The sequence below is a fragment of the Photinus pyralis genome, unplaced genomic scaffold (assembly GCF_008802855.1).
Source record: "Photinus pyralis isolate 1611_PpyrPB1 unplaced genomic scaffold, Ppyr1.3 Ppyr1.4_LG7, whole genome shotgun sequence".
Lineage (NCBI taxonomy): Eukaryota > Metazoa > Arthropoda > Insecta > Coleoptera > Lampyridae > Photinus > Photinus pyralis.
In genome coordinates this window covers 16205295-16225163 of record NW_022170738.1, presented here as the reverse complement: position 1 = coordinate 16225163, position 19869 = coordinate 16205295, and the positions used below count along the sequence as shown (strand labels likewise).

Below are 19869 nucleotides of genomic sequence, written 5' to 3'. Positions count from 1 at the left end.
TCAATTTCACGAATATACAGACAATGCTAACCTTATATAATGCGTTTATTAGATCCAAGCTTGAGTATGCTGCATGTATCTGGTCTCCTTAAACTCTCAAATACTCAGACATGATCGAAAAAGTGCAGAAAAAGTTCATCCGAGTAATGTTTTTTAGGTCAACCCAAAATTATCCACATTTGATCTCTTACGGTACCCAGCTTAATTACTTAAATAGTACTTTCGGCTTAGATATAACGAGGTTAGAAACCCGACGGTACATTGCCTCCACAATTTTTGTCTTCAAAATTTTACACAATTTGTTATACTCTTCCGAATTACTTCAAGAAATTAAGCTTAAGGTACCATTTGTTAAGCTAAGGCAAAATAATACTATTTTTGTAGTTAACAACACAACTTCCCCACTTATTAAGATCTTGATCACTTTAAATAAGTTGTCCTCAGTTAATGATATCGACTTTTTTCACGATCCCCTAAATTCAATAATAAATAAAATTAGATCTTAAGTCCTAATATTTGTTCAGAGCCCCAGTGCCATGTAATTGGAATTTTTATTCTGTATGGTTTCTGGTTAAATAAATAAATAAATAAATTTGAATTTTGAATCGTTGTCGTATTGGTATTATTATTGTCTAAAGAACCCCCTTATTAATTGGAGGTAGGTTAAATTCTTGTGTTCGAAGGGATTTAACATGTGGTTTCTTTACATGGTTTTTGTTTTCGGTTTCTAGTTTCTATTCTACTTTAATTAGCCTTGATCTAATTGCATTTTGACCTATCCGGCGAGGAATGCAGCCGTACGTACAAATGCAAGTTGCAACTCATTCTGAGATACTTGGAGCGAACGTAACGAATTTGGGTGCAGGGGTCGGGGGTTGATACCAATATTAATTTCTTTAAATTTTGAGTTATTTATGAGTGTTAGCTTCAGTAACCTATTGATATAAGGTCGTCATCAAGCGATCGTCATTCTAACTGCCGAGTGGTTTAGTTTGGGTGTCTTGTTTCTTTGTGGTTTAGAAATTTCTTGAAGCGTCGGAAGAGAGTTTCTTCTTTCGCAGGCTAATTCTTCATTAAAAGGTAAGCATTCTTCATCTTTCGAAAAATTTTACCAAGGGATAAACACCACTCGATTCACATCCGCAAAATCGCTTCCAGAATACTTTTTCATAGAATATTCGAAACAAAAAAACCCACTCTTTATAACACTTTCTCAGAAACCCTGCTCTACAAATATTCACCTCCAAAGAATGAAAATTGCTTCCTCCTTCTCCTGCAAGATTCGTCCCAAAAGTATTCGCTAACAAAACCTGCCCAAGAAAATACACCCCCAAGGAAAATTTGTCTTTGCTGGAGTATTCTCGCCTCAGGATACTTGTTCTCATCTTAAAAAAAGTTTACGTTCATAGAACATAAGGGCGATTAAATCTCAATGAAACTCGACCAATTGAATATGATACTTCACATATTGCTCTAATTTCAGCGACCTTGATATATTTGAATTTCAAGACCTAGTGTGTTCGATTTCCAAATAGATACTCTAATTTTGTATAATACTAGTATCAGAATTTTCAGCGGTTCCAATTTGTTTCCTGTCGGCCAGTTTCTCCCAAAGCAAGCCTCGCATAGTCCGGCACCATCTTTGCATTTCAAATATGATTATTTTCTGCATCGCGTGGTCCTTATCACATATCTTATTTCCGCCCAAATACGTAGGCCTTTGTATACTGAACCTGATAAACGCTAGGAACAACCTTATCCGCCGGAAGCTGGGGATATTGTTTACTTTTACATTTTCTCACCTACTTACCTAAGGCCAGTGAAGTGCGGCTACAATCCAGTTGTTCCATAATGGAATATTTTGGAATGGATACATATTTTAGAGTGTTCCAAAGACCGTTTCCCCACCAGACATTGTTTAAAATAAAAACGATCGATTTTATTATCCCGTGTCGGGATTTCGTACATCTACTTCGTACGTATTTTTTTGGGAGAGTTTTAGAATCGCAGTTCTGTGTTTCAGATGAAATAAGTATGGTGTTCACTCTTCCACGTGTAACTATGCAAAACCATCTTGAGGTAAGTAACTAAAAGAAACTTGACAAATACGTTTATCTCTAGAAAGTTATAGACCGGTATAATGAAAACCAAGATAAATTTAAATTTCTCGAGGAGATGATATTGACAGAGCAGACAGACGACAACTCGCCCTTAATTACTGCATTATTACAGTTAAGAAGGTGGTGAGTTTTTAGCGGTGGTTTTATTAAACTTCTCTTAGGCATTTGCAGTTTTTCTTAGAGTACTTTGAAGGTATTTGTAATGACGAACTACTCCAAGAGGATACCAGTATCATTGCTAAGTTTGCATATTCAAATACTCTGGAACCAACCCATGGGTGGTTTCTAAAGCTATGCTACAATGTATGTGCTCAACAGCTAAGACGGTGGTAATTGCCTTTTTTCATTGTAGCTCATGATTTGCTTATTTCCAAAACGGACACAATTTATTAACAAGTTGGGCTTTTCCAAAGAAAATATGCAGGAATTTGTATTGGAAGATATGCATGAGTTTACGTTTAACTTGAGATGTTGTGCTAACTATTTGCAGCATATTTATTTAGTTAACGGATTAGAGGTTCTTCCTCGAAAAAAGAAGATGAAGATTAGTTAACATTTCAATTTAGTTTCCTTTTGTTTGGAACATGGTCAGGGATAGAAGTCTTTTCATCTTTTGATTCCGCGTGAGTTGGCACGATTAAACGTTAGAACCATAAACACTTTATTATCTTGCAGATCTTCTACGTAGATGCGGTTTAGTCCGTAGAATAAAACAAATACTTCACCTCACGATACACTCAAAATAAAACCCCCACACCTTTATTTGTATTTCATTTAACTCAATTATGCGCATAACAAATACAGAAATAAACACTGCCTCCAAATTTCGCCTAGTTTTTTTAGCAATAAATAATTAATTGAGCTCTGCTAAGTAGTAAAAATAAATAATCTGACCTCTTATACAGGAATCCAGGAATTGATTGACATTCCCTTCCATCTTTCGTATGGGAAATCTATAATCCCCGGTTCTCCGCTATCCTTCATTCATTCCGGTTCCCACTATTCAAACACCGAAAAGTGTACGCTGCAATCAGCGTGTAGATTTTTATTTTTATAACCTTGAACTATGAAGTCACCATGATCGCTAAAGCTAAAGCACTACGTAAACTCCGTACCATTACAAAAAGGTGTTGACAATCTTTTTTGAAATGGTACAGAGCAGCCGTAGGAATATTGTATCGGTCTATAGCCACCATTTCAATTTTAAACTCTCATATGTTTTGAAAATATAGGACAGTAATGCTATAAGGTGTATCTATCTCGTTTTTATAGGCTTTTGTATAGGAGCTATAGTCCATGTTATTAAATCGAAATGTAACTTTTTAAAAAACACGAGAATTTGACCAGATGTGTCTTACTTCTTGTTTTATTTGTCGAGTGGTCGTCCGATTTTGGAGCGCCACGACGGCATCGGACTTTTTTTTTCAAATAACTCAATATTTTTATTAAATTATTCTAAAGACCTTATTTTTCTGTGAACAACCTACGAATAAAATTGTGCCAGGTTTTATTACAGAATAAGTGAGGAAAAAAATGTGGAACTTAAAAAACTAAAGAGTTTTGTCGGCAAAACGGTTACTTTGATTTCGTTAAAATTTTGCAAATGTACTAATGTTCATTAGACGTAAGGAATGTAAAACTATCAAAAACGTTTTTTCTTCTATGAGCACCGCTTTTTCCATTAGCAACAACGCAAAATTTATATTAATTATACGAAATACTAAGCAGCTTAGTGCGTTTTAATGCCAAAAACTAAGATAAAATATCAATACGTTTAAATATCACTGTACATGTGTATACAGGGTGGACCATTAGTGCGTGGGTGGAATATTCTGGGTTTATTAATGCACATATTCATTGTCAGGGCATGTTGAAGGACTCTCTACAACCTAAAAATATTTTCAACGAAATTGCAATTGTTATACTGGGTGATTTATATCAAAGTTGCATTTTTTAAATAGAACCTTTGTATATGATTGCATATTTCGATTCCTGGGTCAATTTTAGTGTGAGTTTATGTATTGCTGTGTGTTGATGTTAGACTGATAAGAATGTCAATTTCTCAAAGAAAGTTCAATCTGTGTGGAAAATATATTTTGTATGAATCTTTTAATTAAAAATTAAATCTTTATAATTACTTAACAAATAATAATTTGACACTCGGCAATTGGTAAGCGTTCGCACTACAGTCATCCTATCCGCACGTTCGAAATTTGCTTTGACGATCTCATAGTAACGTCCATCACTAAATCAGATTTAAAGTTTTGTGAGGATAAAAGACTTCACCTTTACCTTATCACTAACGATTTCAGCTTAAGACACTTCACTCTCATTGTGTCAATGGCCTTTTGACTTTTATCTGAAAAACGCAAATTCTCAGGATCCCATCGCAGCTCCAAACGTTCCAATTTTGGGCAATTGCTCGCGATTCCATCCATTAGTTGATCTATTAGCACATTACCGGCCAAGCGTTCTGGAGTGCCCATGACCAGGATTCTAAACAAATTAAATCGAGTTATAGGCGCGGTGAAGTGACGATTGCTCACTTGGCATTATTTAGAATGGGCAAAACACTTTGCCAAAGAGTATCGGTAATATTTGACATTCCGGATAAGCACAACCCTTGAAGTTGGTGGCCATACTTTGATAAGAACTTGTACATTCCATCGTCACTCAAATTGTCTGAGGAGTCTAAATCTAGGGCGACCTTAAAGCGTGCTGTTACGGATTAGTTGCTTAGCCTCGGAAGCGTACCAGATTACGAACGTTCCCCTGCTCCATCCAAGCTTTAAGCACAGAGTCGTTGAAACCGTTAAGTTGGCCAGCGCTTAAAAATCTCAGCCCTGGGAGTCGAGTGAGCATATCCGTTAACGCTTCACTACTTAAATCAGTCGCGGTAATGTCCAACTCTAGAAGAGGACACTTTTCCCATTCAACCTGCATCAAATACTCACTCTGCAAACCTGAAATTTTCCAATTGGACTATTTATTGTGTACATTAGACGCACTTGTTCCGTTTAAAAGCAAACATCGTAGCCTCCTGTTGCGATGGAACAAAATCTTCAACGTGGATCCGGTCACTTTCGAGCAGTAGTTTACTGCAAGACATTCCAGCTGAAACCCGGAGACTGTAGCACACAGAAAGGGCGGGGGAGGTCTTACCTGTATGCAGTTAGAACTGAAGGCGTCAATGTGACTGTCATCGATAAAGTTAATACCATACAAATTAATGACTTTCAAATTCGGAGTGGCCGATTTCAACTTGTGAACGTTGATCACCTCGTACACTTCTTCTTCCTCCTCCTCGACCTTTTCATACGTCCCAACGAGGTGCAAAATTTCGATGCCGTTGATGAAATTGTAAATCTTCCTCATGAATCCCTCCATGAAAATAACCTCCGAAAGGCAAATGCACAAATACTTTAACTTGGTGGGAAATCCTTGAAGTTCGCTGAAGTCGTGCAGCTGCATTGCCGTGGAGAAATCCAGTAGCATATGAGTCAAGTTTGGACATTTATTTGCTAGCTCGTGGAGGACAGTGTGAGTGATTAATTCGATTGGTAGCTCGATGTATCTTAAGGACGGTCCGAAGCGAATACTGATGAGAGCCAGAAGAAATTCCAAGGAACCTACGTGCAGCCCGGATATTTCGGGGCGTAGGGAGACGTGCCTCCAGAGTTTCGTGTCGTAAGCGATTATTCGCCACTTTTTGCAAACGCGAGCCATGCGACATATTTCCCTGTGGCTTAAATAGCTGAAGATATTGAGGAGTACTTTATCCGGTAGCTTTTCAATGGTCTAAAACAAAAAAAATCTGCATTAGGCGTTTATTTTTGACCGTTTCATGTTTAAATATAGTAAACTATATTAAGAAATTGTTTATGCAAGATACTTATGTTTGGCTTTTAACTATTCTATTTTATAAGTCGGTTAAGAAAAACAAACATACCGTAGATGCAAAGGGACTTTTAAATGTACCATCTGCCATATACACTTGCGACCTTTCCAAAGCTAATTGGCTCATTACGTCATCCATTATGAATGTTTGATGTAGGTACCGCACACTTATAAATTCAATTAATTTCGATAAGTATGGCGAAAATTGCGAATTAAAATTTTATATAACAGCGTTCTGAATGGAAAGCACGGAAAATAGAACACATGCGTATCCCAAATATCTGAAAATAACTACGAATATGACGTAGCATCGCGGTAAAAATCGCGTTACCGATATCTTTCGCTAATAACGGTGCATTTGAATTATGCTTTGCAGAATCTTTGAGATCAGAAGATGCGATTAGATATACGACACGATATACCTACTGCAAATACTATTCCTGTTTTATTCTAAAGAAAAACCCTGGTGGTAACCATCCTTTAGAAATGTGCAATTAAGATAATGAAGAAATTACTGGACCTGACCGTGTATGAGTGAGGAGTAAAAAAAATTTGGCGACAGAAGGACCAAAACAAGCATTTTTTTCAATGTGTTTTTTTTAGAAAATTATGTCTTCAAAACACGAGCAGAATGAACGCGTTTTCAATACGACGCGACGTGGTTCGGAAAACTTATGCTAGGCAAATACGCATTAATATTCAGTCCATGTGGTTAATTGATAAGGCAGAAACAAAAGGAACTGAATACATTATTTTAAAGGACCAATTCTCTGGTGGACGTTTGTATGATCAAGAATTTCTTGAGCGAATTTTCAGGGGCGGGTTTTTTTTACAATCATCCTCATTTCGACCTTCTGCAGAGGCACCTCTAAAAAGCATTATGCACACTCTGTAATTGGGCACAAGCCTGTTGAGGGTCCAGAACGGGGGAGGGATAATGAAAGGATAAATGGATAGATAATTGTATACATACTGAAAAGTGAACGTATATACGCATATAGTAGGTATATAGTTTTGTTAAGAAATTCTCCCTTATTATTTTTTGTTACTTATCTTTTACTAATTCGTTCAATTAAGGGGTAGAGCAGATGGTAGCTTTCTACCTGCCTGAAATCGGCTCATCGAGTTGTGCACAAGCATCTTCTTTAGATTACAAGTAAAATATTCGTGATTTCAACGAAACTTCCAACAGATTCCAAGAGAATGTGACAGTTCACGGAATATTGAAAGCTTTCAGGTTTTATTGGTAGATAAACGAACGTTTTTCAAATAATTCAAGTGTCGCAAATGTTTCGTTTGGTATGTCCAAAATTGCATTTTTTCTCGAGAACCATAAGAGGCACCCAGAAGCTGGCCCTTTCCCATGAAACATTTTTTTAAAATTCCTATGCCACACGGTCAAGTTTTAGATTTCGACATTACATCTAAGTCACACATTTTGAATGTTATTTTATCCCCTCAAATGCTGGGGGTACAAAAATTTACCATTTCCGGTACAAACTGGTAACTATATGGGACAACAATTTTTGATGAAATGTACCTCCAAATGCACTCTAAATTGTCACATGAAATAAAAAATCCCAAATGTTATTTGGATTTGTATGGATGTCATGTTACCCCTCTTGTAATAATACTTACCATCCGACCATAGTATTGTAGCGAATATTCCAGAAAACTCGATAAACGTCGAGGCGCCATTAAAGATTAGTAATCGGCGATAAAGAACTAAGGCGGATGTTTCCGCGAAATATGACGTGCTTGTTCGAGAACATTCTAGAAGATTCGGAAGCATTCGAGGACATCGAGATTTTGTTTGATTCGGATTCCTGGTACTTCAAAACGTGTATTTCTGTCAAAAAAGTGGGGAGAAGGGTCATTTTTTACCCGAACGCAATACCTTCCTTACTAACGTGCGGGTGGGTAAAAAAGAACCCCTATTTCCCTTGGTCACGCAATAACTTTAGAACAACTTTACCGATTTTATTCATCTTTCTTTTTAAAGTTGGCTAATACTGTGTAGAATTCTTACGGAAATAAAAACTAAGAAAATTGCAGAAAACTTAACGACTATTTAAACACATCAAATGAGATTTTTCTCTCTATGTACCGCTTCATAAGGAAAGATAACAGAAGTTATAACCTAAAGTTGCGTTCCGTTTTGCTAAAAGCCGACCACGTGATGAAAATGCCGGATTCGTATTGGTTAAAAGGGTACGTTTTTCACAAAATTTGCGGTCAGAAAAAGGGGTTCGTTTTCGTATTTGGTATTCGGCGAGGTACATAAGTGAAAATTTGGTCGGAGAGCGGCAATCTTACTGATATCTTCGAAGAGAATCTATGCCGGTCGAACGCTACCTTTTTCAATGGCGTATTGATTGTTTAGCCGAACTTTCGGTGCAAATTTACAGGAGAATTAATAGATCGCGTAGAACGTCATTATTAATTAAAAGTTCTACCCGAAAGCCGTATAATCGCAGTGTATGGTAGAATAGGTGGCTTCGCAATGAACGTGGGTCCCTTCTAAATTTGTTACGAGTTTATAGAAGTAACTTAATAATACGTGGTTAGTTTGTACATGTACAGAAAGAGAACTTCTTTGTGTGATGGAGCAGATCGCCCGGCAGATTTGTTTTATAACTGTATAATATATAGCGAAGAATATTAATACGTGAGCGGGGTCTAAATTACAGACTGTTTTTAGAGGTATTTAGAGCGGCTAGTTACAACTAAAATGCTAGTTTATGAATAAAATTCGTAGACCTAATTTGTTAATAAGAAGTGCGAACAAAATTGTGAACAAAAGGGCTACCGGTAAAAATGTTAAAGACAATTAATTCAAGTTTTTCTTATAACCCTAAGTTACAAAGGGTACGTTTTTGACACATTGAGGAACATCGGTAATTTATTACCGCGAATAACTCAAACTTTATAACTAATTAAATCAAAGGAAGGTTTGTTCCTGAATCAAATTGCGTCTTGTATTGCCCAAGGCGTTTCACTATCAGATTTTGTGATTTGCGAATATTGCGGATCGAATTTTCCGAGGATGAATTTGCCTGAATGCGCCGTTTCTTGGAGCGTAAACTTTCGAAGCTAAATTTACTGTGGCAAATCTGGTCACAAAAGTGTGAAATAGAAGGGACTGATCTCGACGAGCCTCGAGCGTTTTTAAATGTACACCATCCTTTGGAGAAAGTTCTGATCGAGCGATACTTTCCGAACTAATATTCCAGAAGCAAGTATTCCGGAGTGAGTCTTCCGTGGGTGGGTTTTCTTGTAGGCAAGCAAATTTTCGAAACTAAATTTACTGTGGCGAATGTTGTGACAGAAGTAGAAGGAATAACTTTATTATTGTATTCATAGCACTATTTCAAAGGGTACTCTTAATCTTTGTAATCAAGCTGGTTTGCACATACATTTTCCTGTGGAGCAAGCTCCTGACAAGCCAGTTTTCCAGTGATACAGAATTTTCCTTGTACTGCGAAAAGTTTCTAAAGCCTTTATACAAGAGTTTTTTTAAAAGTCTCTCTGCGGTTAATTTTAGAGTTCTGTTTAAGCTTCTGAACAACCTTTGGAAGACGACTAACTTAATATCAACGAACTACAACACACAAAAACACGGACGTTGTATTTTTTGAATTTCAAAGTTATTCAAAGATTAATCGTTGAGTACAACAAAAGGTTCATATGCAAAGTAAAAACTTACCGTTTTCTTAGTTTTCCTAAAGCTGCTGTTGAGATCATCCCTCACGATAGCGGTCGCGATATCCAGAGTTCCCCATACATCCATATTTTCTTACAAACGAAAGGAAAAAGAAGCGCGTCCCGAAATTCAACTTAAGCGGTAATTGACAACTATCACCTTGCAGTTTTCATGCGCCAAAATAGTCTACGCTGCGTCCGGGTATTGCCAGACAGGATACTTGAACCCGAATAGAATTAAAAGACTAAAACTAAACATTCTCTTAGAAGCTCAATTTTGGCACCGGCCAACAATGTTGTTGCAGAAAATCGTAGATTTATGAAAGATGCTATCGATAGTTAGGTATTCGTTACGAATACTAGCTCTACTCATGAGAAAATAGTGTTTTTTATATGTCCACATAACAATATGTGCCTTCTTTACGGTTTATAATTAGACCAAGCACTAAGCCAACCGATAATGTTTCTTTGAATGTAATTGCTCATCAAGAGGGTTATTAATTATAGACGGTGGGTGGGTATTGATCGCCTTGAATTCAGACTTTTTTTTATTGATTTCTAAAAATATAAATGTGAAAGTAGTAAAACGATTCATTGTGATACATTGCCGCCAAAAACAATTGGCACATTTCGTTCTCTTTCAAAACACAAAACACGGAACATTTGTACAGGAAGTGTCTTTTTTCTGATATTTCTCGAATGAAGGAATGTGGTTGGAACGCATCGATTTCCATGTTTACATAAAACATATGAAATAATTTCAAATTTTGTGGGTTGTCGTCTCATACCTAAACATACCAAATGGTTCAAATATGTGCCAGATAATTATAATAGACGTTAAAAGCCAAATTGTGTGAGCCAGTACTGTTACAACAGAGAACAATAGATTGCCAAAAGTTTCACGTGTCATGGAAGTGATAGAACAGGATCGTGTCATTTTTCCAAGGGTGTAACAAGTGTTGCAGGTGAGATCCATGTAGCATTTTTCTTAAATGAATTTTGGTACGAGTGGCCTAGTGCTATTTTTAGCGCATTTTCCAAAAGGAAAAATTTTTCCCACACTAAATAACACAAAATCACGTTTTTTGGCAGATTACCTGCACGTGAAGTTTCACGTTTCTGATACATAGGATACATCACAGGGCCGATATCCAAAATTATTGAGTAAAATTGATTCAAAACTCTCAGCAACTCAAACGTCCAATATTAAAACTCACCAATAATTATAATTCGAAAAAATTAATTACTGAATCTCACAAAGATCTTCAAGTAAAATATTATTTCGGGCAAAGACCGTGAATAATACAGGACGCTGACACCGGAAATGAGCTCAATTTCTGACCAAACAACCTAAAAAAAATCGAATTCCCAAGTCACAGTTGCCGGTGCAAGCTTAGGTTCTGACGCCGCGGTCATTTTCATAGAAGCAGCATTGTCAAATGTTCTGAACGCCATTTTATACCGAGCTCCACGTCCCATTTGAAAGAAGAAGGACAGATGTCATTGGAATGCATAATCAACTGTTTCACTTTATCTACCCTTTGTAGGGTTGACAATTCCATTTCACTAGGGTTGCGCATTTTTTATAAAGTTGACCATTTCAAGTAGGGACAAACTTCGAGACGTTAAAACAAATTAAAGGAGTTTTTTTTATTAATTACATCCTTCCTAGACGTCGTAAAAATACGAGACCGGTGTCAAAATTCAGGTTAATTAAGAGCGCTTCTTTTGAAATTAGGCCCAGCTCAATGGGACGGTTTTTCTGTAACCCATTTAAGTATCAATCGTTAATTATGCTTACTTAATTGAGTGCATCCCAACTCCAATAATAGTCAATCCAATTAACACTCGTTCAATTGGAATTTAAGTGCAATCGGCGAGAAATCAAGATACCATACTGCATGGAATGTAAAATCGATTGTCAATTTCCTAATGCAGCTGACATCTTAAATATTAGACCGGCGTCATTTTCCCCATGCCAAAGGCTGTCGGATATTACAAAACTAATTTACAACGGGGACAATTTGAAAACGGATGAAATAGGTACGGCATTATCTTTATCTAAATATGTTCAGAACTATGGTCTGCGTAACAAAGCGTTTCCACGTCGAGTTTGTATATTGGGTGTTCCTCAACGCAGGTAGCTTCAAGGCGGAAACATTGCCTTACCACGTGTTTGAGCACGTGCCACTTTTTGATTTTAAGTATATTTGAATAGGATTTGATTAGTTTTTAGAGGAAATAGCCATTCGGGTGGCCATTTTTAAATTTGCCGGGTTGATTTTATTTCCGTGTTTTTGTAGTGTAAAGTTAGCGTAGAATGTGAGGGTTAAGTACACTAAGTACAGGCTAATTAGAGCGTAATGATATTTTGTAAAAAATATTGCTTAGGTACTCATTAGCAAGGATTTCGTTTTTTAATTTAATTTCGATTTATTTTAGTCAGTGAGGATTTCCCTGTAAATGGGTTTAAATTCATTAGTCGTAAGGTTATTAGTAAGAAAATACAAGCGCATTTTTCATTTGTGATAGTTATTCAAATAGTGGTAAGTAGTTAGGAAAAAGCGTGACCACGATATAGAATTTCTTATATCAGAATTCAGAGTAAGAATAAACTGTTCAAACACATATAGACAACAAGCGACAAACACAGACGGACGGACAGACCGCCCAAATGACTAAAATGCAATCGGTTAGTCCCTTGCCCATTGTCTACCTATTACTGAAAACAGAATTGGAAAATTCGAATCCGTTCGCGAGTTATCATGTACACAGACGGAAGAACAAGATACGAAGAATCGCATACGATTTTCAGTAGGGGAATTTTTTGCCATTCAGCTCGCATTCGAGAACCAGACTTTTAATCCGGCTCATATTCAATAGCACTGATCCTTGAACTTGTAGAAATCGATTGTCGAAAGTTTCACATCACTACCTCTTTTCGTTCTCGAGTTAGACGAGAAACAGACGGACAAAACCATCACATAATGGGATTTTTTATCTTTCGAAAAATTCCTCTAAACAGACGAACGGACAGGCGAACAGAAAGTCCAAAATCATGAACGAGCTGGGTCGCCCGTTAATAATTACGTTATGAATAGAAAAAGTATTAAGTGCAGTGGAAGTTGGACAATGCGAGCCATTGCACGAGATATACGTCAAAAGTACACAGTATAAGACATATCTTCACAATTTAAAATATTAGGGCACGTACTATTTATTGTCTTCTGATGAGAAAATCAAAAATAAAAAACTAAAAAGTTAATTCTCGAGTAAGAAGGGAAAAGAGATATTCTCATTATAGTTATTTACATAAAAGTCAGGAAAATGATACATTACATCAAGTATAATGACATTTTACTGACGAGTTTTGTATTAAATTTTACCCGAAATTGTATTTTAATATAAAATTTCGATTTTGATATAGAACTTTTGATTAATGTCAATCTGTCAGTGAGGACAGGACTCATTATAGACATTTGTAAATGTCTCAAATGCGGCCGATAAAGTGACAGTGCGACCGGTAAAGTGACAGGTGCGTACAGTAAAGTGACAAAGCGGCAGGAAACGTAGTCTGCTCTGCCTCTGTCATGGAAACTAAAATTTACTGACAGAGATAGTATAGGTATGAAAATTAAGGTTTCAGGACGCTAAAATGGGACACCCTGTATATTCAAAAATAATTTATATAGATGCGCAATACCATCTATAGGTGACTTGCACACAGCGTTTTATTATATTTTTGAAGAGGTATGAGCATTGTTTAAATACTTTAAACAATGGTATGGGCTGGGAAAGACAGACGCACTGTTCCAAGACGCTGTATAAACTAGTATTTATATTGTCATTGTGGAGCCATTAGAAAGTCGCGACTCTGGACTGTAGCCTTCTCCTCTCATCCATCAGTGCATCACACCCCTTAAAAAATCCTGAGCGGTATTACAATATGTCTCATATATTTGCTTACCTCTTTTTTTTTGTAGCTACTCAAGTAGTCAATGTTTATCAAAAGTTATACAAAATGCTTTCCATTATACCAATATACTCTTTGATTATACCAATCCCTACTCCTTTTTGAAAGTTTCACTGTATATTAAACATGGTGGAAAAATTAAAGTAGAATCAATACAAGAAAAAACAAGAATACTTTATTAAAATCTGTGTAAAAACAAATAAAAAGATACATTCTGATATGTTGCTAAGTACCCTGGATCCCCATAATTGGGCACTGTACTTTTAAAAGCATTGAGCCTACAAGCTTGTATAAAAATATAGTGAAACATGTCAAATATTTAATGCCCTACTGACAAAAATGAAAGACATCCAAACATATAAATCATTTTTGTTAGAAAAACCCACTACCACCTAATATCTTAACATTCGAAAACAATAAACAATGCTATACTTTGTTATTAGTTTCTAAATCATTTTCTGTGTAAAAAGTAATTAAATGTTGAACACATAATTTTAGGTTGGGTATAAACCTTTGTATATCACTTAGGACATACTCCTCACAATTGCTCTTGTGCAAAGCTAAACTTTCCAACAATGGGGTTCTTTTAGGAGTCATTCCGGCCAAAAACTAAAAATTGGCAATCGGTACACAAACATAATGGACATTGGGAATAGCATACATTAAACAAACTTTTTGTAATCCAGCCATGATACATTTTTAATGTATTGGAATACGCCTCTCTAACAAAAGCACCAAGGTCTTCTTGCTTTGATTCATCTGTACACAGAAGCTCAAAAAATGCTATCAAAAAATTAAGTGCTCTATAAGACAAAGTTTCATTAGTATGTTAGCAATTAGACATTGCTGTACCGTCTTAACCACATTAGTGCATCAGTGGCAAGTTGCTTCCCTTCAACTCTTTCGGCTAGTACCATGTCCTCTAAGTACTCATATTTATCACAGTCATCTTGGTACACATTAGTGATTTTCTATTAAAAACACCCGTGTTAGATCGACACTTCAGAAGCGGTGCAGAAACTTACTGCTATGTTCCCAGATATATCGTAAATTGCAGGTGCAAAGCTTTTGCCCAGCAGATCTGCAAATCGAACAGAGTATTTTTGAAGCAATTAAATGTTAGACGAACCAATTAGCTTTAGAAAATCTGAACAGGCTGAAAGGAACTCCATGGTTTTTATTTTGGAATTTTCTTTTTCGGGTACAGGAAATGTGATCCTGTGTACAGTGAGGTAGGTGTCCATAATTTCGGAGATTTATTTGATCATTATGCTTTACAAATTAAACTGTGATTAATATTTCAGGTTCCTTCTTTTTTTTAATCATTGTGTATTTAGTATTTTATAGATTAAGTTAATTAAAGCACAGTCTAGGTCACAGAAGTCTAGGTCTAGACTGTGATTAAAGTTTATAACAGGTCAGGACAGGACTCTGGAACGGATTCAAATGTTTGAATGTGTAGGCAGCACATCATACTCTACAAATCGAATTAGATACGTCCGCCCCTCTAGATCCTGTAGTGCTCTGCGAATGACTTTCGTGGGGTAGAGACGATGGTATTTTTTTTTCATAATCACACGATGTTTTATGTCCTGGATAGACGGCAACCTTAAGCTGCTCTTAGACAAAAATGATACCTACTATTGTAATCAAATACAGAGTATTTTTGATTGTTCAAAAATGATTGCAGAGAAGTTAATTTGGTTCTTTCTGTGCCACCAATTTTTTGAAGAGATTGTAGCACTGTGCAACATTAGACATCAACAAAAGAGGTGTTTAACTTGCCCAATGTATGTAATATTTGTTCTTTTTTGTACCGAATTGCACATCACAGTGCTCACGTTTATTTTAGATCGGGTGGCCTTTTATCAAAAATGCGCGCGATCGAGATTTTGGTGGAAAACTCTATAAGACTCCGCTAGTTTAGACATGATAGCTTGAAGCAGTTGTTTTTATCTCGTTTGTGCTTAGCAAAGGTAGAGGGAGTAATAAAAGTACGTACACTTCTTATCATTTAACAGTGTGGTTTGATTCAAATACGACAGATTTCTATATTATATTATGAAATGTGAATATCTAATCTAGCGATAGATTACGATTTACTTTATTATCTATTTTTCTGTATAAATGTATAATAAATACACACACGATGTGTAATCTTATCATTTTCCTAAAATCAAAATCGAACTATTGTGTTCTTAATTTAATCTCTGGAGATAAGTACACTTATCCTAAAGATGTTTTACCGAGTTGGTTAATACCAAGTGTAATCGTCATTGTTTTATAAATTATTTATAATTCATCTCGTGACCATTGCTTAGAATTGTGTCGAAAGTAACCTTAATACGACTCTGTATTCAAAACAGATGACTAAACATTTTACAGTATCGTTCACTGCATTATCGACGGTACACGATAATAAAGTGTCAATTTTTACACTTGACGATTGCCCAAAAGTCACATTTCGCAAATTTTTTGGTATTAAAATTCGGAAATGAAATGTCGTTCCGTACCAAAGTGTTGGGTTTAATCGAAGTGTTCCTTCGAGTACCGCCAATATTTGTAATTGACGAGATATTTAAAATTGGTTTGGGTCTATCCGATTTGACAGAGTATGATATAACAGAATTAGAAGAAAATCCTTCTAATTATACCGTAACTATTAATTACGATCCTACATTTTACAAACTAGTGCTTATTTCTCTGGCTAGATTGTCACTCAGTACCTTAGGTAAAGGTGAGGGACCAGGCCAACTGTGTTATTGTATGTTTATTTTTAGGATGTGCCATTGCATTGTGTTTGTTTGTTCTCAACACAAAACACCTGATGATGGTGTATATGTACTTTATGTCGTTGGGTGTAGTGTTCGTATCCTACTGGGCAAACTTGAGTACAATGAAAACTGTCATCTCTGCACTTGAGGAATCTCACCAGACATATCCTAGTGTTTTAGAAGACGTATTGGCTTTGAATTTCAACCGAATTCTGGATCCAGCCGGTTACGCATTGGCTATTGTGCAAAACTACTTACTACAATGCTTACTGACCTTCATTTTTATGAATATACATCTGGGACCAAGGTACACCTTTTTGCAGAAGCTCTTACCGATTTCGTTTATCGCGCCATCAGTACTGGCAGTACTACCTTTACCAAACTATGTATTGACACATGCACCTGTATTCGCAGCCTTATTACCGTTAGCCTTGGTCAAGTTTGTTCTATGGATGTCTCTGCTAACGATAATGCAGACAATCTACAACGGATATTTGGATGCGCGCAATTTCATATCCAACTTTGGAATGTCTGCTTTAGTTGAAGCGGAATGGATTAGATTGAGTGTCCCTGAGGTGCTACGCACCTTCTGGATTCTACGTGTTCTGGAGCACGCGGCCATATTCTTTCTTAACGGCATGTGGAATCAGACAGACGATTTTACACCAATCTTTCGGCTTCTAAAGAATCTGATGGTGACCGGTTGCGATACACTCACTGCCGTTTTGGGAATAACAAGCGTAGTCTCATACATATGCCACTACATCGGCCGAATGTTTCAATGGGTTATGCTTACTGAGGACGAAAATGACAAGAATATCGGTACGGTATCAGCAATTCTGTTCTATATCCTGGCCTTACAAACCGGTTTAACCGGTTTGGAACCAGAAAAACGGTTTGTAAGGCTATGTCGAAACTTCTGTTTGTTGTTTACCGCGTTGTTGCATTTCATTCATAACATTGTGAATCCATTGCTTATGAGCTTGAGCGCCTCTCACAATCCATCTCTGAAAAGGCATCTTCGAGCACTGACAGTATGCGCATTCCTAGTGTTGTTCCCAATTATGTTACTCATTTACTTATGGTCTCATCACGGAGTTTCCACATGGCTTCTGGCGGTAACAGCCTTCAGCCTCGAGGTTATTGTTAAAGTCGCAGTGTCTCTTGCCATTTACACTTTGTTCTTGCTTGATGCTAGACGTGAGACCTTTTGGGAAGGACTAGATGACTACGTTTATTACATTAGGGCGTTCGGGAATACGATAGAATTTTGTTTCGGTATCTTCCTATTCTTCAATGGAGCATGGATATTAATCTTCGAAAGCGGGGGAGCTATTAGGGCTGTGATGATGTGTATTCATGCATATTTCAACATTTGGTGCGATGCCAGAGCCGGCTGGTCGGTTTTCATGAAACGACGCACTGCCGTTCACAAGATTGAGAGTTTGCCAGAGGCGGACGAAGAGCAACTACGGCGATTAGATGACGTTTGCGCCATATGCTATCAAGAAATGAAATCTGCAAAGATCACCCGGTGCAAGCACTTTTTCCACGGGGTATGTCTGCGTAAATGGCTCTACGTCCAAGACCGTTGTCCGCTTTGCCATGACATTTTGCATAGCGTTGACTGTGAGGATTCGAAAGAAAACGGGGCAGCTCAAATTGCACAAGCTGTAAACGAAGATGAAACTAATTATAATAGGTGATAAATTGATTTAAATGTGATTATTGTACATAAACGTAAACGCTAGGGGTGGACTTTGACATTTAATAATTTTTATTTAATAAGTAGAGTTAAGAATTTCAAATTTATGTGATTACTCCCATTTATTTTTTATATTTTGCAATTGAAAACACAACTTCTCTTGCCTACACAGTTTCAAAACAATATATTTAATTAAGGATAAATTATATTGGTTCATAGATGAAACGTAGACAAATGATAAGAGAAAATTGTGTGGTGATATACCAAACTCCTTGAGGATTGTCGCATTAATTCCTATAATTGAAGCACTATTGACTGCGTAAGTTATTTTTCTATTTGTTATGTATAGGCATGATACAAAGATTTTTATTTATGTGCATAAGTTATTTAAGTACCCATGCATTCCCTTTCATTGTATATAATGTTTCAATTATTACACAAAAAGTTTATTGCATACCGAACTTAATAAAATGTGTAAGTTTTTATTATTTTCTTTGTTTCTTTTTTGTAGTTACTAACAATTGAGGAATGGGGGAACTTTCTTTTATGGACCACATATATTTTGAATCATATGCACTAATCAAAACACAGTGGTAAAGCAGCAAACCCCCTCACATTTGTGGGAAATGCGCACGCACACTCCTTCGACGCTTAAGCAAAGAGCCTTTTCTCTTTCTCGGCTAAGGTCTTTGGCGGCTATACCACTTTCGTATTCTTCCGCCTCACCCATAACTCGGGAAGGAAGGAATAAAAGAAGCAGACTCGCCTTGGGATGGATCAAGTTAGGGAGTTGAGTTGGTACAAGTTAAAAGGGATGCGCAGACAATGGCAGATAGAGTAACAAACTCTGAGTAAGAGTGTTTTTACACTTTTTCCGCCTAAGGGCCATGCCACTTTTCCGCTTTTACCAAATTATGGTTTGAGTTGGGCGCAGTGCAGGATTAACCATTAAGCAGAGTAGGCAACTGCCTAGGGGACCCGCGTCGAGTGAAAAATTTTAGTGAAAATTTGAAAATAATGGAATCTTAGAAATATAAAATATTTAGTTCGCTGCACCCCACATTTAAATGTATGGTACATAAGTGTACTTCTTTGTGGTTCCATACGGCATTCGTATTGCATTTTTAATATAAAAATTTCGGATGTTACTATTTCCTGTCAGCGTGTCCTTATATACGAAAAGTACGGACGCTAAACTTATAACGCCGCTTTTTTTGTCGCGGGCTAAAAAAATACGCATAATTGTCTCATTTGTTTTTGTTATGAATTAGTCAGGGAGACATTTCTGAAAAGTGCATGTCTAACGGCGTTTTGTGCTACAAACTGGCAACAGGCGGTTCTAGACTAAAGCCGGATTTATAGTTCCGTAGCCGTAAGAACGTAAAAACGAAACCGTAAAATCTTACGTTAACGAAAATTATACGATTTATAGTTACCGTAGTGGTAAGAGATGAGCTTGCGCCACGAACTTATGTCATCTGTCAGTAAAAGTAACGTGCATTTCAAAATAATAATAACCAACAAAGTGTCAATAATTATTGTAAATAAACGAAACGAACGTCAGGATAAACTCAACTGTTTGAATTATCCGAGTACTTCCGACGACAAACGCGTTAGCACGATTTACCGTAAGAAATGAGATTTGGGCATTTCCTACGTACCGTAACCGTTCTAACGCAACGTTAACGCGAACTATAA

General features: G+C 36.7%; 4 protein-coding genes and 1 long non-coding RNA gene across 8 annotated transcripts; 3 read left to right on the top strand and 2 right to left on the bottom strand.

The window, feature by feature from the left end:
* Positions 1-1807: 1807 nt before the first annotated feature.
* LOC116177448 lies at positions 1808-2935 on the top strand. Of its 3 annotated transcripts, none has more exons than XM_031496430.1 (6): positions 1808-1975; positions 2024-2079; positions 2122-2240; positions 2282-2423; positions 2473-2743; positions 2796-2935. In XM_031496430.1, exons 1-5 carry the CDS (start codon positions 1852-1854, stop codon positions 2671-2673), a joined length of 642 nt encoding a protein of 213 aa, XP_031352290.1. In that variant the 5' UTR covers positions 1808-1851; the 3' UTR covers positions 2674-2743; positions 2796-2935. The 3 variants fall into 3 exon arrangements, 2 of the variants coding, with proteins under 2 accessions (XP_031352290.1, XP_031352289.1); XM_031496429.1 differs by having other exon boundaries at positions 2122-2243; XR_004146675.1 differs by having other exon boundaries at positions 2126-2423.
* Positions 2936-4197: 1262 nt separating this feature from the next.
* On the bottom strand, positions 4198-10032 carry LOC116177269 (F-box/LRR-repeat protein 2). Of its 2 annotated transcripts, none has more exons than XM_031496201.1 (7): positions 9724-10032; positions 5283-5918; positions 5129-5234; positions 4875-5083; positions 4667-4827; positions 4413-4616; positions 4198-4365 (listed from the first exon to the last, which is right to left on the bottom strand). In XM_031496201.1, exons 1-7 carry the CDS (start codon positions 9805-9807, stop codon positions 4230-4232), a joined length of 1536 nt encoding a protein of 511 aa, XP_031352061.1. In that variant the 5' UTR covers positions 9808-10032; the 3' UTR covers positions 4198-4229. The 2 variants fall into 2 exon arrangements, with proteins under 2 accessions (XP_031352061.1, XP_031352060.1); XM_031496200.1 differs by lacking the exon at positions 9724-10032 and adding an exon at positions 6070-6270.
* A 3813-nt stretch (positions 10033-13845) lies between these two features.
* On the bottom strand, positions 13846-15079 carry LOC116177323 (glycolipid transfer protein). The gene is made up of 5 exons (XM_031496269.1): positions 14822-15079; positions 14718-14773; positions 14545-14663; positions 14354-14495; positions 13846-14301 (listed from the first exon to the last, which is right to left on the bottom strand). Exons 1-5 carry the CDS (start codon positions 14934-14936, stop codon positions 14119-14121), a joined length of 615 nt encoding a protein of 204 aa, XP_031352129.1. The 5' UTR covers positions 14937-15079; the 3' UTR covers positions 13846-14118.
* A 7-nt stretch (positions 15080-15086) lies between these two features.
* On the top strand, positions 15087-15857 carry LOC116177324. The gene is made up of 2 exons (XR_004146651.1): positions 15087-15482; positions 15545-15857. It is a non-coding gene; the product is annotated as an uncharacterized LOC116177324 (long non-coding RNA).
* A 230-nt stretch (positions 15858-16087) lies between these two features.
* Positions 16088-18292, top strand: LOC116176422 (protein TRC8 homolog). Its single transcript, XM_031494974.1, has 2 exons — positions 16088-16423; positions 16473-18292. Exons 1-2 carry the CDS (start codon positions 16192-16194, stop codon positions 18170-18172), a joined length of 1932 nt encoding a protein of 643 aa, XP_031350834.1. The 5' UTR covers positions 16088-16191; the 3' UTR covers positions 18173-18292.
* Positions 18293-19869: the final 1577 nt, after the last annotated feature.

Coding starts and splice junctions, on each gene's coding strand:
- LOC116177448 (XM_031496429.1), top strand. CDS start 1,852: ATGGAATATTTTGGAATGGATACATATTTTAGAGTGTTCCAAAGACCG. Junction 1,976..2,023: donor GGATTTCGTACATCTACTTC/GTACGTATTTTT, acceptor TCTGTGTTTCAG/ATGAAATAAGTATGGTGTTC. Junction 2,424..2,472: donor TTCTAAAGCTATGCTACAAT/GTATGTGCTCAA, acceptor TTTTCATTGTAG/CTCATGATTTGCTTATTTCC.
- LOC116177269 (XM_031496200.1), bottom strand. CDS start 6,156: ATGGATGACGTAATGAGCCAATTAGCTTTGGAAAGGTCGCAAGTGTAT. Junction 5,084..5,128: donor TTTGCTTTTAAACGGAACAA/GTGCGTCTAATG, acceptor GGAAAATTTCAG/GTTTGCAGAGTGAGTATTTG. Junction 4,828..4,874: donor AGGGGAACGTTCGTAATCTG/GTACGCTTCCGA, acceptor GCACGCTTTAAG/GTCGCCCTAGATTTAGACTC.
- LOC116177323 (XM_031496269.1), bottom strand. CDS start 14,936: ATGGACACCTACCTCACTGTACACAGGATCACATTTCCTGTACCCGAA. Junction 14,774..14,821: donor AGATTTTCTAAAGCTAATTG/GTTCGTCTAACA, acceptor TTCGATTTGCAG/ATCTGCTGGGCAAAAGCTTT. Junction 14,496..14,544: donor GCACTAATGTGGTTAAGACG/GTACAGCAATGT, acceptor TTTGTCTTATAG/AGCACTTAATTTTTTGATAG.
- LOC116176422 (XM_031494974.1), top strand. CDS start 16,192: ATGTCGTTCCGTACCAAAGTGTTGGGTTTAATCGAAGTGTTCCTTCGA. Junction 16,424..16,472: donor ATTGTCACTCAGTACCTTAG/GTAAAGGTGAGG, acceptor GTTTATTTTTAG/GATGTGCCATTGCATTGTGT.